Source organism: Ctenopharyngodon idella, chromosome 20, assembly GCF_019924925.1.
Source record: "Ctenopharyngodon idella isolate HZGC_01 chromosome 20, HZGC01, whole genome shotgun sequence".
NCBI classification, from domain to species: Eukaryota; Metazoa; Chordata; class Actinopteri; order Cypriniformes; family Xenocyprididae; genus Ctenopharyngodon; species Ctenopharyngodon idella.
The window spans coordinates 2,252,508-2,278,527 of record NC_067239.1 but is presented as its reverse complement, the minus strand read 5'-3'; the positions used below and the strand labels follow the sequence as shown (position 1 = coordinate 2,278,527).

The 26,020-nt window shown below is 37.8% G+C and overlaps 2 protein-coding genes and 1 long non-coding RNA gene across 4 annotated transcripts in view; 1 reads left to right on the top strand and 2 right to left on the bottom strand.

Annotated features, from left to right (window-relative positions):
• Positions 1 to 1,852: 1,852 nt before the first annotated feature.
• Positions 1,853 to 16,228, bottom strand: ccm2 (CCM2 scaffold protein). 2 transcript variants are annotated; one of them, XM_051875221.1, is made up of 10 exons: positions 15,914 to 16,228; positions 10,994 to 11,170; positions 9,201 to 9,284; positions 8,462 to 8,645; positions 8,181 to 8,311; positions 6,048 to 6,183; positions 5,785 to 5,842; positions 5,557 to 5,698; positions 5,282 to 5,420; positions 1,853 to 3,081 (listed from the first exon to the last, which is right to left on the bottom strand). In XM_051875221.1, the coding sequence occupies exons 1-10, from the start codon at positions 15,941 to 15,943 to the stop codon at positions 2,795 to 2,797; spliced, it is 1,368 nt and encodes a 455-aa protein (XP_051731181.1). In that variant the 5' UTR covers positions 15,944 to 16,228; the 3' UTR covers positions 1,853 to 2,794. The 2 variants fall into 2 exon arrangements, with proteins under 2 accessions (XP_051731181.1, XP_051731182.1); XM_051875222.1 differs by lacking the exon at positions 15,914 to 16,228 and adding an exon at positions 11,838 to 12,047.
• Positions 16,229 to 16,383: 155 nt separating this feature from the next.
• Positions 16,384 to 20,764, top strand: LOC127502333 (uncharacterized). Its single transcript, XR_007926818.1, has 2 exons — positions 16,384 to 19,880; positions 19,975 to 20,764. It is a non-coding gene; the product is annotated as an uncharacterized LOC127502333 (long non-coding RNA).
• Positions 17,355 to 26,020, bottom strand: part of xkr6b (XK, Kell blood group complex subunit-related family, member 6b) — a 72,772-nt gene continuing 64,106 nt past the window's right edge. Inside the window, exon 3 of the mRNA XM_051875220.1 lies at positions 17,355 to 24,104. Within this exon, the coding sequence (XP_051731180.1) occupies positions 23,131 to 24,104 (974 nt within the window). The 3' untranslated portion in view covers positions 17,355 to 23,130. The remainder of the gene's footprint in view (positions 24,105 to 26,020) is intronic.

Below are 26,020 nucleotides of genomic sequence, written 5' to 3'. Positions count from 1 at the left end.
ATAATAGATAGCTAGATAATTTTGATTTCTCTGATCTACATATGTACGTTTTAAGACATTTAAAGGGCCAAAAAAGGATAACAATAACTTTAAAACCATATCAAGGGGAAAGTAGATTATTTGTCAATACCTGCTCTCTCCTCATCTCCATGACTCTTTCTTTTTCTCTCAGTTTGCTTATCTTGCTTTGTATCTCTTCCCCTCCAAAGCTTTGAATCAAAGTCTTTTCATTTTTGTCTGTCAGTGAAGAATGTAAACATAGGGTCAAGTGATATTTATGTTTAATCAATCATTCTCTTAATTTACTGAAGACTACCAAGAAAGCTAGGTAACTAAGTTTATTAAATTCATTCAAAATATGTTGAGGTGACCAGATTTCTGAAATGGAAACCGACATTTCTGAGTGTTCAAAATATCACTGAAATCTCATTTGTTATTAACCTATTAATTAAAAACAGGGACATTTTGAATATTTTATTTTGTGGGATCCCTATATTATTATTAACATTAATAATTATTACATTTAGCTTTATTATTAGGATTTTTGGTCTGGTTTGAATACAATTCACTGCACCTGGGGAGAAAAAAAGAAAAAAAAAAGAAAAGACAATTAAAAACAGAACAGTAACCATTAGCAAGCAGTTCAAAACAATATTATAACCAACATTTTACTTTACAAATCACATTACAACAATAAAACAACATAATTATATGATAAAACTATTTAACAAATATTTGAACATTTTATAATATTTTCACAAGCTGTTACAGAAATTACAACTTTTTAAACTTCTGTTTTGTTACGTTTGTGCTTATTTTAAGTAGAAAGTGTAGCCTATTCTAAAAATGTATTTGTTGCAAGTGTGATATATATATATATATATATATATATATATAATTAATCTTACGCCTAATATGATGAAAACGGCTTCGTTATGTTTCTTGATAGTTACGAATTAACGTTATATGAATCACTTAAATTATAGGCCTGCCTATTTTCAATTCAAAACGGCGAAATTAGACAAAAGTTTTTTAGTTTGCATCCCTCATTATTTTCTTCGCTCGTTTAACATTTCTATCGTAAATCGCTGTCAAATATGAAATGTTTAGTTTAGCTACTTACATCTTACCTCGCACTTTATGACCGTTAACCGAAGCGTCACGCTGAAATTCGCGCTTCTGTGAACATAAAGACCGCCTACTTTGATTTGATTGGTCATCTCAAATTTTGACGAGCGGTGACAGACAGCTGATAGCCCGGATGAGAAGGTCAGTTATCTTGGCGCTGTATCAGCATTAAATAATAGTTAATACTATATTAGGCAATTATTTCACAACCTTTATGATATACACCTCGAAAAAACACCGAGGTCCGGACCTCAGTTGGCTACGGTCATATATATATATATATATAAACTTACTGAACAAATGATTCATTTAGCAGAAGACTAATGATGGGCACTCTGGATTTCTACTGCAGGTTGAGTGCCCTCTGCTGGCAACAATGTTACACAGCCACCAGCAGTCAAAACTGTTGATTTAGTGGAAATTATTTTCTACTCCATATTAAAAATCAAATAGGAGAAAAAAAAAAAATGGAGAAAAAAAAAGTACTTTTTGAAGCAAAGCGGAGCTGTTTAAAGCAACAGTTCACAATAACAAATCAGTGAAACAAATCAGTGAAACCACCTTTCTGAATTTTTTAAAACATTAATAGAAGCCTAATTGTGAATTCATAGTATGTAGGTATAAAAAAAAGCCCTAGAAAAACTGTAAAATGTTATGCAAAGCAGGTAAATCCATTCATGTGAAATAACCCCTCTAGGGCTCAAATGAGACGTAAAGCAATAAATGAGGATGTAAGTGCTGCACTTTTTAATAAATTCATACTTCAGTCACGTTCTGTACAGATTACAGAATATTACTTACATCCCTGTTGGATGATACAATCAGTGATTCTGCAAGGCACAATGTTAGATTACCGAAAACTGAGGAGGATACAATAAATGACGGGACACGAATGCGATGCAGTGTACTGAATATTGCGATCAGCCAGAAAACTGACTTTGTCTAACAACCAAATTTTTCGAGGTTTTCAATCAAACCAAAAATATATAGTGCTACATTTCCTACCTGAAGAAACCCACATGATAATAACTGGGTAATTATAACCAATCCTGGCTGAAACAAAATATAAAGAAGTGAAAAATATATGTTAGAGGAAAAACAAGTGTAACACAAACATCGACCAGATAATATAGAGGTGTAAAAAGGTCAAGTTTTGATGAGAACACTTCAGTGCAGGAGGAAATATACTGCACTTCACTTCCATCAGGTTACGACACACATAAGGCAATCCAGAACACGGTTTAGGAAGGCCACAAGGCAATGCTCCACACTCCAGGTAGAATCAACCCCTTCACACTGATCAGAAGTCGCCTTACTATTAAACGACACACTAGCAAACCGCTCTCAGATCAGTGTGAACGAGCAACATCCACCAGCAACAAGGTTTCTCATTAGTGGTAGCAGATACTGCCAATAAACATCCTAGAGGAACGAAACTGCTGTCCACAGCAATAGACGATCCTTCTATCACAGGTCTTGAAAATCACAATTGTGTTAAAGTTGTGTTAATATGGCACAACATATAAAAATAAGACTGATAGCCAGGAAGTGGTATCCATACAGTATCCAGCATTGTCAGATTTGATGGACAGCAATACGGACCGATGGTCCGCGTGATTATCTCAAGTGGTGATTGGCTAAAGCACACTGACCGAGTGCCGTGACATCAAGACGACACGCCGTCCTGGTCCATACTGCTTCCTAACGCTTCAATGTCATTGCTTATGTCTGAAATCATACGGTCCCACTCGTCGCCCTCAGAGGTCGCCGTTCCCTCGTCCGAACCACCTGCGGCGCCGTTTCCGTTGGTGGTGGAGTCTGACGCGGAGCTCGTCGTGCGTTTGTAACGGCCGAAGCTGTCCGTGATGATGCCGCGGCCGTCCTTCACGCCGATGGTTTCCAAAAAGTTCTCAAAGTGCTGGCTGTCCTTCTCAGGAATGAAAGGCCGCAGTCCTGGAGTGGAGAAAACAGGATTTGACAAATGAAGAGATTCAACAACACTGCTGTGGTGTGTAAGAACAAATGTGAGGCTGGATGAGAGTTTGATGTACTATTTAAACATTCTGTAAGTTTCAGAACTGTACAAGCAGCTGTTTATTTTTTGGGAAGTAAATACCCGACAATGACAGTCAGACTTTAATTTGTGATGCAAATTATCAGCACGGATCATTTGAACCTGAACGAGGCTGTTATTGAAGCATGGAGTAGCGGCAACAAAATTGATCATGCCCGCAAACTCACAAACTATTGGTTATTCATTTCATATATAAATCAATCGCTCACATTTAAGTCTTAAAGATACAGCAGCAAAAAATTATTTAATTCTAAGGGTCAGTGAGAGGGTGGAAAAATCAAAATTGTGACAGTCACAAATTTGATATATTATTTAAAAAAATTACATTTAAAGAATATATTTTAGTAAGTGAACCTCGGAGAGAAAAAAAAAAGATGGATAATATGAAATGACATTTTGATTTCATTTTAAATAGCAAAAAGCTAGTCATCTATACTATACTAATTATGAGGAAGCAGCAAAAGTGTTTTTAACCAGTGTTATTTTTAGAATTATGTTCAAAACTTGACATTAACACCCGCCAACCTGAAATAATAAGTGCAATGTAGTGTTGTCAAAGATACATATCGATACCGAAATATCTGAAACGCTTCCAATACTCATTTTCAGCAGAACAGATACACGATACCAGCTGCTCTTTCTCTCTCTCTCATCTCTCCGACAGCGAGTCGACACACAAACCCTCCTCCCCTCACTTTCATTTGCTCCAGATGAATATTGTTGGTGTTTCAGGGCTTGAATTTCGGCGTGAGATTGCGCATAATTTTACTCATTCCTGCAGATTTTGTGCTTACATCCAAAGTGCGCCACATAAATCCGCCTCTCAGTACTAAATTGAGTTCTTTTTCACTGCTTATTGCGCTTAAACAGTCAAATACACACAAAATAATGTCAAAATGCCGGTCTTGGTGAGTATTCACATAAACACAGTCAGTTATGTTTTAAGTGAATGTAAACAGTTGAGAAAGAAAACGCATGTGTAACAGTATAATGGATCTGTGCATCAGGTCTTAAAGTGACAGCAGCCTAATATACCTGCTGCCAAATTATGAGATGATATTAAAAATATCTATATGGTTTTTCCCCATGGTATCGATGTCAAAACTGTGGCCAGTGAAAATGCTGAGTGGCAAATAACTTTGGAAAACCACTAGCCACAGTGACTGGTTATAGTATTTATTAATGTAATATATTATTTTGAACTAGCTTCTAATTTCATATTTTCAGTTATTTCAACTTAGCTTTCAACTTTCAACTTCAACTTGTAATTTTCATTTAAGTTTTTCATTTACCATTTACATTTTATTCCAGATTTATTTCAATTAAGGAAAAAGATTTTTAATAGCTTTGCATATAATATTAGTCAACATGGAGTACTCCAGTAAAAACAAAAGACACTCAGGCCCTGTTTCCACCTGGTATTAAGATGCGTTTTGGTCAACTGGATCACAAGTGAACGATGCTAAATACAGGTGTAAATGGGGTGTAAAACGTTTTGTGCTTGTCCACTTTCAACCACTTCCAATCCAGAGGTAGTTGAAAACACACAGGACACTCATGTGGTTGAATGTGTTTCAAATAGCCACAAAAGACCATCTACTCTCCGCCTACTGACTTAATGCGTAAACATTATGGGAAACTCGCTAGCAGCTGAAGACCCAAGTTTGGTTTGAAGATGAAAAATGTACCAAGCACAATGTTCTCTCACCATTCCTGATTTCTCACACACACTCACAGCGTTCGGCTGGTCTTGCGGCTGTCAGAGCAGAAACGAAAGCTGATGCTCTCCCTGTTTTTCCGTTGTCTCCGTGTGCGTTCATATGTTGCGAGGGCTTATTTTTATCCATTAGATCGAAAGATCTGAAAAAACTTTTACATTTACCCACCCATAGACCCTCCCTTTCAAGAAATCAGGACAGAAGTTGTTGAAAGTGGACAAAAGAGATGGATTAAAACACCAGGTGTAAACGGGAATGTGTCTCCCTCATCTACTTGTGATCCGATCAACCAAAATGCATCTCAATACCATGTGGAAACAGGGCCTAAAAGACAAATTTAACACCCCAGCATGTAACTAACCAAGGAGGAGGAACTTCCTGCTGTCTCCATAAAGCTGACGAAGGTTGATACAGAACTCATGGATGGAGGCTCCGTTTCTGTACTCATGTAACAGGGTGGCAAACTGCTGGATCTCCTGAGACGACAGCTTCGTCCTCAACTATTGCGGAGGATGACAGGAAAACATAAACAAACTGAAATTAATGATGGAAACATTTAATATGCGAAAACTAATTAGAGACTCAGAAGAAAGAGAAACTAACAACAGACACCCAGGTGTATTTTTACACACTCACTGTGGTCATGTAGTCTTGCAGCAGTTCAGCAGCTGTTGTGCTCAGTTCACTCTCACTGGCTGTTTTGGTTTGTGGTGAGGCCGGAGTGGAGGAGGGGGAGGGGCTAGAGGAGTGTCCCGCCTCTAGAGAACTCTGGAACGAACTGAGATTGGACAAAAACATGACTGCTCAATTCAACAGAAAACGTACCACATTACTGCAGAGGTGAACAGCTGAAGCAATACTCACAATGTGCTTGCCTCTGTCTCAAACACTTCTTTGACATCTACTTTGCTCGAGGAGTCCTCTTTTATTGGACAAAACATAGGAAAGTATAAATATAGATATATTTCATTCTGCTACAAGGTCGATATTTAACAGACTAAGCTTCAGGAAGCATAAATACGGCCCAGATGAAATAATAATGATGTGAAACTGACTGAGGTCTGTGGTTTTGGGCAAGAACAAATTTACTGGGAAATCCCAAAATTATGAAGCTGTTGCTCACTCACCGCTGTAGATCGAGAGATGCCTGGTGGGTGTTGTAGCTCCATCAAAGATGGCCCTGTCCAGGAAGTCAATGGTAGACTCTGTGTAGACGATCTGGAAGACTTGACTGAGTAGAAGACAGAGCTCCTCTGCTGCAGCCTGCAAAACCAGACCACATGATAATCAGAACACTGTTTTTATTTATCTGAGGTAACATCGTGCAAACAACCTTCAGAAAATCTGGAGTTTTTGCAATAAATGACCTTGAAAGGTACTGTTTAACCCAGGGGTCTCAAACATACGGCCCACAACGGTGTTCAATCCAGCCCAGGGGATGATATATGAACAATAATACATAATAGAGATGCACCAGTCGACCGGCCATAAATCGGAATGGTTTTAAGTTTTATTTTGGCCGATCTCTATTCCGGACTTGCACACAAACTGCTTTGCAATCATTTCACAAAATGTAATTTGTGCGGGAATATTATGAAGTCTGTAAACAGGACGTTAGGAGGCCAGAGACGGGACACGCTGAGGATGGCCAAAAAGAGGAGACCACAGACGCACCAGCAGAGCAAAAACCGTACCAGGCACAGAAATCTCATTGTTCGAGAAATATAGGAAGAAAAATATAAATAATGAAATGGAGGTAGGGGTTTATTTTAATGTATCTCTGAAAGGGAACTGTCTTCAGAATAGTTTCTATGGCATTTTCTTGTCCTCTTAACTCTGTATAAAGTAGTGTTTATGCTTTGTGTAAAGCGATAAACAAGGAAACGCTATATTGCTGCTGTTCCATAAGCGCCACCTACTGTCAGAAAGTGAATTTGCATTTTCATTCAGTCCATCTGCTTTTTTTGTTTTGTGCAGGTGTCTTCTAGCATAATTATGCTGAATAATACATGCTAAAACAAAAGTCAGACCTTTCTGTTTTTGCTTTAAAATCATACAATCTAATTTAAATAAATAACTGCTCATGCTACACGTGTGTAGCATCTTTGCATCATGATTAAAATGCAGTGGTTGCCTCTAATTTCAAATGGCTTGTTACAGATATTTTTTGTTTAAGGCCAGTTTGGCCTGTTATATAGTAAATAAACAACAAAGAAATTTGCGTAATAAAAAAAAAAAAAAAATACCAGCAACTGGTATCGGAATCAGCCATGAAAAAGCATAATTAGGGCATTCCTTCTAAAAAAATTTTTTTTAATTTAATTTAATTTAAAATGTAATAAAGTCTTTTCACTGTAAAAAGGCAGTTTTCACAGAGCAGTGTGTTTTTCTAGTTTTATTAATTTGTAGTTTGTATGGTTAATCTTAATTTAGGCTAATTGTCAGCGCACTAAGGTTTAAAAAAGGTTACATTTTTTCCCCATCCATCCCTCAACCTAAAATGAGTTTGACACCCATGGTTTAACCAAAAACTAATTCTGTATAGTTTATCAAAGCAAGTTAAGCCAGATGTTAAAGGCATAGTACATCCAAAAATAAAAATTCTGTCATCATTTACTGACCCTCAAGTAGAAAAGAAGATATTTTGTAGAAAGGGGGGTAACCAAACAGCTGATGGGCCCTATTGACTTCCATAGTTGTTGTTTTTTTATACTATCAAAGTCAATGGCAACCATCAACTGTTTGGTTACCAGCATTCTTCAAAATATCTTCTTTTGTGTTCAGCAGAAGAAAGAAACTCATAGGTTTGGAACAACTTGAGGGTAAGTAAATGATAATAAAATTTTCCTTTTTGGGAAAACTATCCCTTTAAGCACTTAGTTCTCACTGACAAAATAAGGTCCTTTTAAAGTGCACACATTTAAAAGTTCATAATTTTATTTTTGAGGTCTGCTAGAATGCATTTACATGATTTAAAGTTAAAAAACATTTTTCTCACACTGTACATTGCCGCAACAACTCTTTTCACCCTCTCCCTGAAACACTCTGTTTTAGTTCTGGTCTCTTTAACATTACCTTTCCGAAAAGCCCAGTCTGCTCTCATTGGTCATCTGGCCCAGTCTGTTGTGATTGGTCTACTGCTTAGAGTGTGTGTTGGAAATGTAACGCCCTTACCATAATCGGGTTTCAGCTCAGGCCTCGCCTCAAGGTGGGGCAAAGCAGCCAGTATAATAGGTGCCCTTTAAATGACTAAAACTAACCTTGTTGTCAACAGCCAGGACAAGCAGACAGCACACCTCCACGAGCACCGCCCCGCTCTCTGACAGAGAGCTCAGAGTGGGAGATTTGGACATCTCTGTACTATGACACGGGGAACCACCAGGCTCCTGAGCTGCAAACACAAATCATACAACTCTATGATATGGAAAAACCAAGCTTATTTTTCACACATTATCCTTAGCAGCTCAACAACAGTCATAGTTTCTGTGTTCTGTTTTTAGTTTTTGTGTAACGCTCGATGGCTGACCACATGACCGTGTACCTGTTTTTAGCACCACAAGGTGGAGTGAGTCGTCTCTGATGTATGACACAGCCGCAATGTCGTGGATGGGTACACGAAGAATGATGTCCTCTCCATCACGCCACACGAGTTTCACGTTGTATGCTGACAGACTGACAACAGCATCCTGCTCTGATGTCAGCTGCCCTGCCAGCTGATGAGACTTCTGCAAAAGATATAAGAGAAGCAATATGGGAATTTATCAACTAGAGATGTGCAGATCAGCTTTAACGTCACCCGAATCTGCTGCTAAAAATAAATCACCCACCTGAACCAATGATTTTCTCTGATTTAGATATCCGCACCCGATCGTCACATTACAATTATTCAAATTCTCAGTGTTAAACGTGATATGGTAACATGTTAGACTGAAGTAGGCTGCTTTTAAATTAACATTTACACACACACAAGAAATTAACTGCATTCAGCCCAAACAAAGGCTGGATATAGGCTTTATTAGTTTATCATATACAGCGCTTTACATCCTGTTACATATCACACTTGATTCGCACTAGTTAGATATTTACGTAAAATGCTTTACTGTTTTACTGTGAAATGAGAGGTCTTTATTAAAATCAACACATTAATGATTTATCGCTCATCCACCCTGCCACAATTAATTAAAATGTTATTTTTTATTACTTGGCCCACCTGACCCACGGATTATCCGATGAGGATATAACCACAATCCTATTATCTACATATTAAAAAATAAGCGTACCCTGGCATTGTCAATAAGCTGCAGAACTTCTGTGCGACTGGAGGGATTCAGATATCCAGGAACTGAGGTCAGCTGTCCCAGATACTACAACAGAAATAACAACAATAATCATATAGAGCCTTTCTAGAACACAAGATCACTTTACAAAGCATGGTATACAGAAAAACAATATGAAGAACAATTATTTATAAAAAATAATGACAAAAGAAAACTAGAAGATACACCAAGAGATTGCACTGAGGTTCAAAGTCTATGAGCAGAAGTGCTAAATAACACCCATGAAAGCTAGGAAGGAAACACATGAGTTAATATTTATTTGGGAGTCATTTGGGTGTTGTTGGCATCACAGTGGAAACCATGGTGTCTTATTATCTGCCCAACTGGAAGCATAAACTTCAAATAGAAGCGGGCCGAGAACCGAACCCTGAGTGACGCCACATGTTGGTACAGGTACAGATTTCATTATAATAATAAAAAAATGTTGCAGGATGTGATCCAGAGTTGTGATATGAATTACTTAAAGGAGTGGTTGATTATGATTTAACTTTTTTAACTTTAGTTAGTGTGTAATGTTGCTGTTTGAGCATAAACAACATCTGCAAAGTTACGACGCTCAAAGTTCAATGCAAAAGGAGAATTCGCTGTTTAAGGACTACAACAAACGGCTGGTAGGGACTACAACGAGCTTCTTCCCGGGTTGGTGACATCACTAACCCTAAAATTGATATAAACCCTTCCCCCAAAAAACACACAACAAAGGGGGCGGGGCCATGTTGGGCTGCTTTAGAGAAGAGGAAGAGTTGTTGTAGTAGAGTAGTGTTGTTGCCGTCATTTTACGCCGGACTGCTTCACACACGAGGGTCAATTCAACACTGGATTTGCACAAAAGATTAACATGACGGCACATGCTAGTCGATGAGTTGAATCAACTCCACAGCAACTACATAAATTTACCCACTAACCATTCAGAAACGTCCAGTTTCATTCTAAAAGTTGTAACTTCTTCCTGAGTCTCTCCATCAGTGTCGACTCCGGTTTGAACAATGTAAGGCTGAACACCGTTACTGACAATCCTCATTTTGGCTGCGTGAGATTCTCCAGCTTTGTTGTTGTTGAGCAACCGAAGCGCAAGCTGTTAAAGCTCCGCCCTCTTCTGGAAAGGGGGCCGGGAGCAACAGCTCATTTGCATTTAAAGGGACACACACAAAAACGGTGTGTTTTTGCTCACACCCAAATAGGGGCAAATTTGACAAGCTATAATAAATGATCTGTGGGGTATTTTGAGCTGAAACTTCACAGACACATTCTGGGGACACCAGAGACTTATATTACATCTTGTGAAAAGGGGCATTATAGGTCCCCTTTAAAGGCAGGTAAGTAGTATGTTGTGTCAAACACTGTCAAATGCAGAGCTTGAATTCAAGAGAAGAATATTAAGAGTAGGGTTGAGTTAATTTTCATGCACTTGATTTTTGATTAGACACATCACCTTTGACATCAGCAACAAAAGATATGGGAAGTGTATTCTCCCTCCTGTTAAAATATTAAACACCTTTTCAATTTGATATGTTAACTAGGGATAAAAAAAAATAACCCTGATCGGGACCATCCCTAATGTTAACTATTCATGACTATTTGTTAAGCAGCATTTATTTGTATTTTTTCCCTAGCTGTCTGCAATCTTATCAGTACAGTTTCAGGAGTTGTTCTCCAACTTTTACTTGAAGCTTTTTCCCCCCAAACAAAATAATAAGCACATAACACAAAAACGTAAATTAGAAGGTGAGTAATACCTTAACTTCCTTCTCAATGTAGTCATTGAGCAGAATATCTGGGTCGATCCGGTGGTCCGGGAGAGAGAGGGAGAAGGTGTGGAGGGCCCTGCGCTCAGTGGACTTCTCCAGAGCCTTCTTATCTCTCCCCTTCTCTCCTTTCAGAAACACTCGCTTGAACGGAGACACAATACCTGGCTGCAGAAAGAGAAAGAGGAAATCACATCACGACCAGAGGAAGTCAAAAACACAACAGCTTTTTTTTCCAGTGTGACCATTATTTTGTGAGTTTGGTCAGTGACTTGCTATGCCAAAATGATTTTGGCTAACTTCACATTTATATACTGGATTTCACTGACAACATCTTTGAATCTGGACTGATGGGGCAACTGTTACTAAAACCATCCCAAGCCTGAAAATACATCAGACAAGTGTCAGTTACGCTGACTCAACAAGTTTCTTATACATTTCAACAATCAGTATAATCAGTGAAATATATGCATAAACATGCTGTCCTTCCTATTCAAATGCACTATTGACTTGAAAACAATAACATATCCAACTAGTCTCGGCACTACATTGAGCTTGAGGGCTTTTATGAAACCATACACCTTTGCAAAGCATAATGAGATCGACATTCATGGAAAAAGACTGCTATTTAATCTGTGGTAAACCCAACCACTAATATCAGCTTGCCATCCAACAGAAAAGTCTCTAAGCTCTTGGAAATAGTTAAGGCTGAAAACAGGAGGAGGACCGAATGTTTAAGCAACCACACTGTTTTTCAAAGTCTGAGGATTTGTAATGGTAAACTGCACATTAAAATTATGTTTCAGAAAAGAAACAAGATTTCTGCGAGCCCTACCTCCGTCTCCATGACCAGCCACTGCGACGACACAATGGAAGCGGGCGACGTACGACAGCTGTCTTCTACAACAGGCGACTACTGTTGCACGCTGCTCTTGAAACAGGTCGCATGTGGCTTCTGACAAATAAGATTGGGGCCAACTGCCCTCAAAGCAGAAAGAGAAACCACACCCCGCGACACACACGCGTCCCCACACACAAAAACTCACGTTCTGCATTAAGCTATAGTTCATGCAATCAGGAAGAACAGAAACCACCATTTCCTGTGATGAAACAGTCAAAACAAAGTTTTAGAAAGGTACGTGAAACGGTCGTCCCTCATACGAGTTGATCTGCAATTATGGCATAAATGGATACCAAAAATGGAATTTAAATAACTGCTTTGAGGAAAGATGGACTTCAGGTGTGTGTAAATATTACACACTAGCAGGTGCAAAATACTAGGCTGGATAAGAATTAATAAGGAGGAACTGCCAAAAATAATTATGCCATTCAGAGTCTAATAATAATAATAATAATACAGTCTAAATATCTGTTAACCCCTTAGCGTTCCTGTAAAATTTACCTAAAACACTTAAAAAAAAGGCATACCCAAAGTAAATTGCATGCTGTTCTTGAACCATTTGGAGTGTATGCATGGTTTTGGGCTCTTTTGAAAGGTATGTGTACTGCGGAGGGTACAGTGAAACACAAACAGGTTAAGCCAAACCCCACATTACAATGAATTTCATAAAATTATAGCTTAATATATGGCTCTTGACAATAAATAAAGATTTTAATGTCTTGGATACAAATTCATTGCTCCATTTTAAAGGGGTGGTTGATTATGATTTCACTTTTTTTAACTTTAGTTAGTGTGTAATGTTGCTGTTTGAACATAAACAACATCTGCAAAGTTACGACGCTCAAGGTTCAATGCAAAGGAGATATTTTCTTTTACAGAATTCTCAGTTTAAGGACTACAACAAACGGCTGGTAGAGACTACAATGAGCTTCTTCCCGGGTTAGTGACATCACAAACCCCAAAATTTACATAAACAACGCCCCCGAGAACACGCAACAAAGAGCGCGGGGCCATGTTGGGCTGCTTTAGAGAAGAGGAAGAGTTGTTGTAGTAGAGTGTTGTTGACATGCCGTCATTTTTCACAAACGAGGGTCAATTCAACACTGGATTTGCACAAAAGATTAACATGACGGTACATGCTAGTCGATGAGTTGAATCAACTCCACAGCAACTACATAATTTTATCCACTAACCATTCAGAAACGTCTAAAGTTGTAACTTCTTCCTGAGTCTCTCCATCAGTGTCGACTCCGGTTTGAACAATGTAAGGCTGAACACCGTTACTGACAATCCACATTTTGGCTGCGTGAGATTCTCCAGCTTTGTTGTTGTTGAGCTGTTAAAGCTCCACCCTCTTCTGGAAAGGGGGCCGGGAGCAGCAGCTCATTTGCATTTAAAGACACACACAAAAACAGTGTGTTTTTGCTCATACCCAAATAGGGGCAAATTTGACAAGCTATAATAAATGATCTGTGGGGTATTTTGAGCTGAAACTTCACAGACACATTCTGGGGACACCAGAGACTTATATTACATCTTGTGAAAAGGGGCATTATAGGTCCTTTTTAATATCCACCGGGGGGCTTTAGCCTGAACAAGGTGGAGGAGCCCTTATATAAAGTATTCAAAAACATTCCAGCCCAGAATATGAAAGCTAATTTATAACCCTAGATGTTATATATAGAAGTTACAAGCCTAATTCTCTGACTTACTAAATTATTGAACAGCCAAGGAAGGAGACATTACAGGAACATCAACATTTCATGAGTCTATGTCCTGATGAAATTTCAGAAAACAAGGTGCACAGGTGATCCTCACCTGGATTAAAAAGACATACACTGCCGTTTAAATTTTGGGTCAGTAAGATTTTTTTCTATGACTAAATTGATCCAAAAATTACAGTTAAAGAATAAGACATTTATAATGTTACAAACATTTTCTATTTATACAAAAGAATCCTATTCGATACGGTCAACATAATAGGCAATGTTTGAGGAGGATCATTTGACGAGAGAGCCAAGATTAAATTATATTTTGAAATATATTAAAATAGAAAATAGTTATTTTAATCTATATTTGATCAAATAAATGGGGAGCATAAGACTCCAAACTTTTAAATGGTAGTTTATATGCAAACATGATATAATTTGATGTTGGTCTATTTTACAGTTTTACAAAAAAGGTTTGCATCAGAACATGTGTCTTTGCTAGTGTTTACATTAAAAAATGACTACTTATTATAAAAATGCTCATGTCTGTGCTTTACAAACCAACATTTCAATTAAATACTCTGTGGATTTGCAGTAGGTTTTCAATGGGTTATTATTAAGGAAAACAAACTGACCTAACACACACATCCACAGCTTTTATTTTGAGCCGACTTTGACAGTAAATAACTCAATGGCTCCAGCTTGTGGTCACTTCGGGGAACTCATCCTCTCAGCTAAATCAGACAACCAAAACATTCTACAACACAACAGTTGATAAGATCAGAGACTAAAATCGCAACCTCTGAAAGATCACGCGACATCCTATAAAATGGACTGTAACTGTAGAGCATGTCAAATGATTTGCTTTATTTAGATGTCATGTGGCCTCTCTGACTGAGGGAAAGAAACCATCCGCTGCAGTGGTGATTAAGAGGCAGACACAGGGGGCGTCACATCCTGTTGGAATCTTTGGAGAGCCCAGCCCTCCATTCTCCCCTGCGCATGAGGAGGAAAGTCTGAGCTCAACATGGAATAACCCCTACACTACAATACAACGCTGATATGACAGGAAAGGCCACATCATAAGAACCCTGTCTGTGATCCTGCCATTCCTCACATCAGATAACACTGTTATCCCCTAGAGCCAGAGAGATTTAGGTCCAATAACCTGTGCTTTTAGTTTATAAACGGTTTCCTCATTTTAACAATTAATTCCCACAAATTTGTAAAAACTGTACCTTTAATTTTGTGATTTGTACTGAAACCGACAAACAGATTTGTAGAGACATTCCCTCAATTTAGAAAACTCTGCTCACTAAGTAGGGCTAATTAATATGGGATGAATTATAAACTAAGAATAATTAAAACATAGATGTTAACATTAATAAAATTATTATATACATAATACTGAGAAAATTATTTTGTATAAACATACATACTATCACACACATATACACATACATATTATATATACACACACACAGGCATGCACACACACACAATATATATATATTATTTTGTATAAACATACATACTATCACACACACACACACACACACACACACAATATATATATATATATAATATATATAATTTTCTAATATTACATATACAATATCACCCTTCAGATATATAGATATATATATATTGTTTTTTCATAAAGATCTAAGAATATTTTTGTCGAACTTTAGTGTCTTGTTTGCAGTTTTTGGTGGTATATCTATGCTGAACAGCTTTTTGTTTATTTTACATATTATTACAATGCAAATTAGTAATATTTGAGGATCATATGTGTTAAAGAAATCAGTTTCTAAACAAGAGGACCATGCTGCAGATCTATGGGTGCAGTTTATGAGTTTGTGAGTAGCAACAGATCACAAATAATTTTTATAAACCTAGTACAGATTAGAAAATTGCGGGTACAAATGTTTTTCTATGTGGCCATAGGGGGGCTCTGTGAATCTCTGAGTGCGGTACTGAAAGCCATGAAGAAGCTCAGCATGACAGACTTTTGTCACAGATGTGACAATCACAGTAAAATCGCATGCTGAGATTCTCAGTGTTTATCTTGGGCGGTGCGACTAACGTAAACCAGCAGCAATTTCCCTACGAATCCAGTCCGGTCACGAGAGAACTGGTAGAGACTCCTCTAAATATCACAAGAGGTATAAATAAGATGCGAGTGTTTTTAAGAGGCTGAAGGGCGTTAAAGCAGCTGTTTAGGCCAACACTTTTCAGCTACTGACCAGCTTAGCGGATCATGCAAGTGTAAACTCTCATAACATTACAATGTTAACTTACCTTTTTCACTTTCTTTACATCATCCTCCATCTCTATGTACAAATGCTCTTCATTTTAACTGTATTAGATGCAGTGATGTCCACGAGTTCAGTGCCATCTGCCTCCTACACGTCAACGGAGGCGCTTTACCGATCTAAACTAGACAAACCAACGATCTGAATCACTTGTTCGGGGATCGGAAATAAACGACTAACCTTCTTTAACGTGGTAAAAATAGGGATTTATTCAGAAGGGGACAGAGACCTACCAAATAGGATAAAATAAAATAAAAACAGCAGCAAACTTTTCAATCCTGCCGCCATTTTGGGCGTAGGACGTCTACCCACAGTGCTTTGCGAGACAAACAGAAAACCTCATCAGCACATTAAACTACAAACTACAACTACAGTATTATTCATAACCCTGAAAAATAATTGTTCAGGTCACTTTATGACGTTTTAGGTGGCGCATTGTCTTTAACTACTAGGCTAACTTAATAGTAACTCTGTACCAAATACAGTAGTTCTGGGGTCAGAGGGGACTGGGGCCCACTAGGGGGCCTCAGCAAACTTCTAAAAGAGCCACAACATGACTTAAATAATATAATTTAAAAACATTATAACTTAATTACAATGCCACAACAACTAAAATGTTTATATCAAACATATAAAGTGACTTTTTTATTGATAGATGTACGCAAAATTAACCACAGCAAATTATTTTAGTCTATTAATATTCCATCCATTGTAACCACCTCCAAAATAATATAGTTACGAGTGTAATTATTGTTAAATCACATCCTCCAGTCGTGAATATGTGGCTACAAGCTTAAATATATGAGTAAGAGTATTCCGAATACATTACAGGGCTTTATAACTCAATAAATTTTCTTCACCATAATTCAATTGATGATAAAAATGAATTATAATAATGTAATATCTTTATTAAACAACAATTTGTTACTCTGGGAAATCTATCTCTATCATATCAGTATACATTCACATACACATCTGAACATATACATTAGTATATAACCACTTTTATCTGTCATTGGGCAAATTGTGCATAAACGTAAAGCATACAGTTTTGTATATATGTACTCACTTTCAAATACTATACTTATTTTTCCAGTCTTCAGTGATGAACAGTCTCATATATAGATCTACAGTAAGGCTCAACATATTATTTTTTTTTTCTCAATATGATATTCCCTTTTTCACCTAAAAACCAAGGTTTACAAAAACAACCATAGCACCATATGTCGTCAGTATTAGTAATATTTTCCCCAAAAATAAGGTCTAATGCATTACTAGACATCAGGTTTGTTCTCAAATAATGGCAATCAAACAAAACAATTTACTTTCATTTGTATTTGACAACATCAAATAAATCTTTTTTTTCCCAACATAAGTAATGAGTACAGTCAGTTAAGAAAAAAAGAAACGTTACAGATAGTAGCAAATAATTTGCTTAATAATTTTGTGCCTTCTTTCTTTAATACCCCATGTGAGAAATACAATGACGATCTAACACAATCTGTTTCACAGGTGATTTACCCATCTCCAACAGCATGGATAACAACTCTAAAAATCAGCAGCAATTCATCTGACAACCATAATCAATCATAAGATTATTTTTCCAACAAAATATACAGCCAGCTCTACAATAACAGAAGAAATACACATAGGTTTAGGACATAGAGATGACAGGAATATACAGCACGGCAATCACCTTCTATATGTTTTTAGCGATCCCTTTTTATCAGAAGTACTTTTAGGCCTGTGGATGAATGTCAAAATGATGCATTTTCATCTTTTTTTCTCTTATGAGAAATCCTAGTGCAGATTTTAAACACCTAAACATTTTTTTTTAAACAAATATACACAAAAATGAACAGAAATTTGGGGAAGAAGTAAAAAAAATTAAGATATTTGCTGCACCAATGCTTCTTTGTGCAGGTTGAAACATAATAAATGGCACCATATTTCAAAGAGAGATGTTTGGCTGTAAACTGTGTTGAGGTGCTTGTTCTTCCAGAGAGGAAAGTGTCCGTGAGCTTAAAGAGGCAGGTCTATCGGATGGTGGCCTTGCTTAGTGAGCCACGACAGGGGTCCTGCAGTCCACATTCGTGGTAGCACCTTAAGAATATGTTGATAAGCACCAGGTCAAGAAACAAAAATGCACCGTTTTGTGGTCGTTTTGTCATCAGAACATTTGGCTCTATTTCAATACTGATCATTGCAGAACCACTGTGGATTTGATGAGCATATGTAGATGCTCTGGAGCGATGGGTGGGACGTTGCATTGAAGAAAGCATGCAAGTGTGTTGGAGGGGTCACCATAGGATGCATTTTGTGGGCATGCTAAAAATCCAAAGGATGTAGAAGCAGTCTGAAGATGGTTCACCACTAGAGGCCGTTAAAAATGTGTCCAATGCCATCTCAGATTTAAGTTAAAATATTCGATCCAGTGAGCACCATATTTACGTACCCCACTTTTTCTATTCTTATTGGTCTACACACATTTTTTTCTTTTTTTCTTCTTTTTTTTTTTTTGCAGGCATAAATCCATTTGGCTAGACATTTTTGTTCACAAGACAAACGACAGAGAGAAAAGATTAACTTGTTGGCACTACAGCTCATTCGTTTTGCAAGACAGAGGAAGGCATAGACAGAAGTACATTAACAATCATTAAAGAAATTGCTAACTTCATCATAACTGTCATTTAGTACCCAAACAAACCAATTAAATCTCTTTCCTTTTTCGCATCTGCTCATAAAAGCCTTGTGAATGTTTGAATGGAACCGGTCTTCTTCAGGAATTAAAACCCAACATTCAAGTAGGCTAGATGTTAAGTATTGCCTTTCAGACATAATACGCAGATTTAGATTCACTTCCTGCGCGGGTATGGGACAAAATTGACTGGCTTGTTACAGTACTGAGTGAAATATGAATGGAGATAGAGACACTGGCATTGTTGTTTGCTGCACTGGCTGCCATGGCTATACAGAAGCACCCAAAAAGACAAGGCACCACAAAGAATCAGATATTAGAGACTGGTCCCGCTCACCCACCCCACCCTCGACGAAGTGGTGGCATGACTTTAACATCGACTAATCTGTTGTGTAACTTCTTTGACTAGTAAGGCGGTAATCTAAAACAAACCAATTCGGAATTATACGTGTGCTGTACGGGGTAGGATTTGTTTCAAATCTCTCCCTGTGTCTGCTCAAACGTGGCAATGTTGGTCACTACACATCATGCTAATGCGCAAGTAGAATAATAGAAGAAAATATCACAGTGTAGTTGAAAATATCACCTGGTCTGTCTTACCTCAAGTGCGTTAGTAGAAACCGAATCTGTAATTGGACTATGAACGTATGACTAAATACCACACTCTAAAAAGATGCTGGGTTATTTTTAAATATTTTTATTTTTAATATTTTTACCCAGGTGCTGGGTCATTTTTACTGTCAATACAAATGATGAACCCCCTAAAATATCTACCCAGCGCTAGGTCAATGTAGCCCAATGTTGGGTAGTCTGTGCCAAACCGGTTAAAACTGGATATTGTCAACGGCCATTTTTTGTTCTGAGAGAAAACTTCCCGAGGGGAAACTTCTTGAATGAAATTAAGGTTTGTATTACATTGTATTCCTATCAAATTATTACCGTATAAATAGGAAAAAGTCTGTAGTCTCACATTTTACCTTTGTTTACATGTACGTCGCAGCTAACGCTAGGCTTCTACAATACACCGGATCTACACTCAAAGCGAACGACGCGCCGGCGCCACCATTAACGCTTCACCTCCGTCAAACGAATGCGCGACTAGGGCTGAAACACGACGCGACATCGCTGTCATATAAAACGAATTTGTTGTGCTGTAATATAGTGACAACAATAGGAGCGCTATAGATCTAGTGCGCTAGCGTTGCAGCTGCGGTCGCGCTATGCGTTTGTATGACAGACGAGATGGCACAACAAGGTAAAGCTGTTTTTGATGTAACTTTTCAAATATGAATATACAAGATTGTCATTTAATGAACTGGAACAGCCTGATAGCAGTTTTCTTCCCACAGATTACCACTGGCTGCTGCTCCCGCTGTCCTAAACCCTTTACTAAATGTTTTTTTGAGTGTTTTATGATTGTAAAAGACTGACTTTGAATAAAAAATATTGTATGTAAACTGCTTCTGTCTTACATATATAACAGAGATTTTGGGGTGCAGTTTTATTATTTAAAATGAAAAACCTTTGATATCATGTTGACTAACCCAGCACTGTCAAAAAACAACCCAGCAAATGGGTTAATGTATAAAACCCAACATGCTGGGTCAAATATTTACCCAGCGCTGGGTTGCCAAATAACCCAGAAATGGTTGTTTTTAACCCAGCATTTTTTAGAGTGCAGGCAGCCGAGTCACGCAACAACAAGTTAAACGCGTAAAAACAAGTTAAAGTAGTCGTACACATCATAACATAACAGGGTTGGTGCATATCCCAGCAAACAACAGTGCATCAATGTGCCAAGCACCTAAAGGATTGGAATATCGGTGACTGTTACAGGCACTGTAAGGGAATAGGGAACAGGAAACAGAAACATTTCTTAGTTTCAACTGAAAACCTGATATTGCGAAGGATTACGGAATTTTGATGTTTCGGAATTGCATGAAATCGCCTGCCCATCCCTGATTCCCTTTGGCCAGGTTATAAATCCAAGTTGTTAAGCAAGTTTTTGCATCCGAGTATCCCAGATAACACTCGCATGAGAGGGGTGGAGGGGTCTGAGCAGCAACCAAGGATGGAGCTGAAGAGGTAAGACCTACAAACCAAAGTCACACACACATACACACGAATGCACACTCTCACTGATAGCTATTGTCTATCCTCATGTTCTTTTCCATCCCTGGCAGAAAAAAACCCTCCACCTTGTCCACTACACCCGATCTGAAGTCTGCTTGGAAAATTTCAGCAGGCACAAATGAGGTTTGTAGCAGCCCATGCGGTGAAACTTGGCATCCCATGTTAGTGTCTGCACTTATCTTGCCTGGATGCTAAACAAGGTGTCGGGACAACAAAAATGACCTCAGCCCTCACAGAGCAATTCATTCATTCTTAATCGAATCAATGAAATCTGGGGGAAAATTACCTCAGGATTGGAGGTAAACAAGTGGCTTTTTCTAGAGGTAACCCTCAGGTTTGTTCTAAGTGCACCGTATATAGGATACTGAAAAAAATCGGACATTTAATTCAATTATCTTGCACTTTAGAAACCCTCATTCATTGGTTGGCACCTGGCACCCCAGTCAATGCTCAATATGTGCATCCTTGGCATGCATTCGATGGTGGCGTATAAACTTAATTCAGGCAAAAGCAACCTTTTTCTCCAATCATTTCAAAGTACATCTTCAAAAAATATTGCACACTTCAAATAAAGGATTTCTATATAAATAAAAAATGAGTATAGTACATTTTGAATGCGAATGGTATACCATTTACACATGTAAGTGTGTCAAGTTTCTTGACACTTTGAGAAACCATTAGCTTTTTTCTGAGGAAAAGGTTTAAGTGGAGAGACAAATGCAATTTTGTACAGGGAATGATGGAGGAGTACTAAAGGTTAGAGTTAAGCACCACACACTGCAAACATTTCTGTTCATTATTACACTGTAAAAACGGTAACCTGCAATTGTTACCTTAAGGATACGTTTTTACATGAGCTAATCCTCAAAAATAATTTCATTGAGGTTAGTTTAGTCATATTAATTAATATTTTTTCCTTGCATAAAACCAATTTACAGGTACAGTACATGTTCGATCACACAAAGCACATTTTTAGTTAAGGTATATGACAAAACATGTTTAACAAAGTCGTATTATTTTGTCTTTATATCTGTGTATTTATGGAAAGACTTTTATAAGGGAATATGTCTATATTTCTATCTTTCAACAAGTGCACTCTCACTCTCAGATGGGTTTTAAAAAAATATAAAGTGGGCCATATGTAAAAAAATAAATAAATAAATAAAATAAAACGCACTACCGTTCAAAAGTTTGGGGTCTGTAAGATTCACTCATGCTAATGAAGGCTGCATTTATTTGATATTTGATATAAAAATACTTTAAAACAGTAATATTGTGAGATATTCTTGAAATTGAAAATATCTGTTTGAATATATTATAAAATGTAATTTATTCCTGGGATCAAAGCTGAATTTTCAGCGTCGTTACTCCAGTCCTCAGTGTCACATGAACCATCAGAAATCATTCTAATAAGATGATTTGGTGCTTAAGAAACATTTATCATTATTATCAATGTTGAATACAGTCCCTATTTTTGTGTAAACCATGATTCATCTTTTTTAACAATTTAAACCTCTTCACATCTTACTGGCCCCAAACTTTTAAACGATATGGTATATAAATACAAAGAATTATGTCCCATTTATTCAATCTAGCTTTCATAAAGTGTACTCGCACGTAATATAGATGGGTTAAAAATAACAGTGGGCCATATGTAAAAAAATATCATATATTGTCATAACTTCCTCAGATTTGTACAGTATATCACATCACTAGTGAGTTTCAGTAGGAAAAGACATGTTAAGATAAATATTAAGGCCCTTGATGATCAAAATAGCAGTGGCAGTGTTATATGGTTGGCCAACACCAAAATCTTTACATGACATCATTGTATTTTACTGGAGATTAAAGCAATTTGACAACAATTTCAAGTCTCTTCCCCCTTAATCACAAGAGAAAAGGAATAGGGCATTGTGTGCTTTTTTTTTTTTTGACAATCAAATGTGCTTTTTAGTGTCTAGCTGATATTAACTCGTTTGCCATCTTTAAGATCAGTTGTCATCACAACTGTTTGGAAAAAACGTAGGCACAAAATGGCAAAAGCAAAATCAGAATGAGGATGCTAAAGACTATGTTCCTCCATCATTCCCATCATGCACATGTCAGAGGTGACAGGGCCACAGACACCATCAAACAAACACATTAGTCGAACATTCACGCTATAGTAACCCAAACTAGGGAATGTTGTATTTCGGACTCTTTGTTCTCCAACTCTACACTGTGTTAGTCAAAATATATGTTGAATATTCTCTGTTTAGACTCTTAGATGCACTCTTATAGTTTAAGAGTACAACTAAATAAAAACTCTGAAGAAAAAAGCACCAAGGGAAGTGGATAACCAGAGAGGGCATGAGAGTAGAGAAGGAGCGCCTTCATAGGGAGGACTCGTACTGGAGCAGCTCGTAGAGGAGGGGTCCATCCCTGTACCTGATGCCCACTGCATTGGGGCTGATGTACTGGAGGATGTTTATGGTCCGCCGCAAACGTCGGTCCACAAAGTGAGCATCCCAGGCCGGATAGCGCTTCCTGGGCATGTCAATCTTGATGAGGGGCCCCTCGGGCTGAATGGGCCGGCCCGCCGCATCGGTGGGCTCTGTGGATCTCACCTGGAACACCGGCAGGCAAGTGTCTGTGGCAGCCTCCTCCGGCTCGCTGTAGTCACCTGAAGCCATGCCCCTGGTCGGGGTGGCTTGGGAGCCCCGAGGCCCCGGAGTGGGCGCCATGGGCTCGGCCTCAGGTGGTAAGGGGAGACCCCAGAGCAGCTCGGCACAGCAGGAACTGGCAAGCACCCTCAGTCGGGGTCCCATAGGATGCAGGACCCCGTAGTAGAGGACCATGCAGGCCACTCCAGAGGCAAAGCACAGGAAGACGCCGCAGAGGGCGGATGCAGCGTAGGAGTCGGTAGCAACCGGGTCTCTGTAGGCGTACCACAGAGCGGTAAGGATGGTATTTTCAACCAGCACCAGCGAATAATAAACCACCATGCGGTATCGGGTCCTTCCCTCCTTGACGTTAAACCAGCAGAAGACGTAGACCACGCCCACCACCATGTTGAATAGCACCTCCTCCCACTTGGACATACAGAAGTCGGTGCCTCCGTGGATTACCCAGAAGGCCATGGCACACCAGTGCAGCACCACGAAAATGCCAAAGTAGAGGTGGAAAACTGAGGCAAAGAGGGCAAATGATAGCGCCCGAGAAGAAATGGTGAAGAAACGCCACAGAAGATGCACCAGCGCTCCCCGGTAGCTCATGCTCTTTTTGTCGTCGCGGGAATCACGCAGAAGCTTGTGGTATGAGGCCAGAACCCAGGAAAGAGAGAGGAGAGACGCGACCGCTGACACACCTGGGTGACAGAGAGATTTACAGTTTTTATTGTTATTATAAAATATGCAGTATAAGTATCATTAAGTATCATTGCTCTACTTTGCTTATTAATATTTGTAATTATTTTGAATATATTTTAAAAATAATAGTATTAATCATTATTAAAGCTGCAGTCCGTAGTTTTGCCTCTTTGTCACCATCTCTGTTTGAAACCTGCAATTGCAGTTGTTTGCGGAATTATCATTTTTATGTGCATTGTGCCTCGGCGCGACTCAGCGCGGATGAATCTAATGTTTGCTGTCAATCACCACATTGGTGTGGATACTGTACTTTGGAATCACAGATTGTAGACTTGAAGTAACATGTCTGCCACTTACGTTCTGACTGAGGGGAAAAAAGCATTACAGTAAATCACGCTGCCAATGGTGATTAAATCAAACGATCGCTTAGCTCGGATCACATCAAACCGTGCAAATTATTATTATTGTTATACTTTCTCAAATTGTTAATGTTAACAACATTAGCATTGCGTGACTATGTGTATTTAGTGTGTATTAGCGTTACCTATAGATCTAATCTCTAATGTTAATTTGTCATACCATACAATCTGCCATCAAAATGATTATTTTTTGCAGCTGCTGTGAGAAAAGGCTGTGAATGATCCATCTCACATGCGATATAGCCTACTAGCTGGGACTCGTTTACAGACGTGACGCAATGATGCAGAGAAAAAAGGCGTCATGCTCGAATTTCCCGCGGAAACCCACCAGTACCACCCAAATTATAAAACATTATTACAATCTTACCGTTGTGAATCAGGCTAAGGTGAGGAGATAGTTTTGAACACTGGCTGGTTATGTACATGCTGAAAAATTGATTTTGGATAATTTTTAACCAAAAAAAGTTACGGACAGCAGCTTTAAGTAACACACTAATTATAAACAATATAACAATTATTTAATGAAATAAAATATAATAAATAAAATTATAAAATAATTAGGTGAATGTATGCTCAGATACACTACTGTTCAAAAGTTTGGGGTCAATAAGATTTTCTTTTTTGAAAAAAATTAATACTTTTATTCAACAATGATGCATTAAATTAATAAATGACAGTAAAGACATTTATAATGTTACAAAAAATGTATCTAATAAATGCTGTTCTTTTGAACTTTCTATTAATCAAAGAATTCTGAAAAAAAAATGTTATGGTTTTTTTTTTTAAAAAAGTAGTAAGCAGCACAACTGTTTTCTACATTTATAATAATATGAAATTATAATAATATGAGTTTCTTGAGCACCAAATTAGCATATTAGAAGGATCATGTGACACTGACTGATGTAATGAGTAATGACTGCTGAAACTGCTGCAAAAATTGCATTTTAAAATATATTAATTTTATATTAACTTGTTTTAAAAAGATTAACAACCCCAGACTTTTGAATTGTAATGCACATCTGTCTTTTTACATGATTAATGGAGAAACATCCAGGACCACAATAAAACTGCATGAAATCATGCTCCGAATACCAGGTTCCAAATTTCCCTTGAGTTACAGATAATCTACATTAATCTGTCTGTTATTCTAGCATTCTGCAATCTTTGTAATTTTTTATTTTATTTTTATTTATTTATTTTTTGTGGAAAAAAGAACAAAATCAAACACAATGTATGTGTGCTGTGATAAATAACTTTATCTGAATCCAGAAATGCTAATGAAAACAGAATTCAGTACAAACATCATCAATCATTGTCTAATCATTTCTATAACACCTGCCTACCATTTTGGAGCTATATTCTTCAAAACATACCTCTTTCTTGTTCTATATATATTTTTTATTTTTTATTATTTTTTTTCTAAGATGTTTACCATTCATCCTGCTGAGCTCAGACTTCATGTTCATAAAGGCATCTTGCACTGCTGGCAGTGCTGT

Coding starts and splice junctions, on each gene's coding strand:
- ccm2 (XM_051875221.1), bottom strand. CDS start 15,943: ATGGAGGATGATGTAAAGAAAGTGAAAAAG. Junction 8,646..9,200: donor AGCTTATTGACAATGCCAGG/GTACGCTTATTT, acceptor TATCTTTTGCAG/AAGTCTCATCAGCTGGCAGG. Junction 5,699..5,784: donor GAGACAGAGGCAAGCACATT/GTGAGTATTGCT, acceptor GTCCAATCTCAG/TTCGTTCCAGAGTTCTCTAG.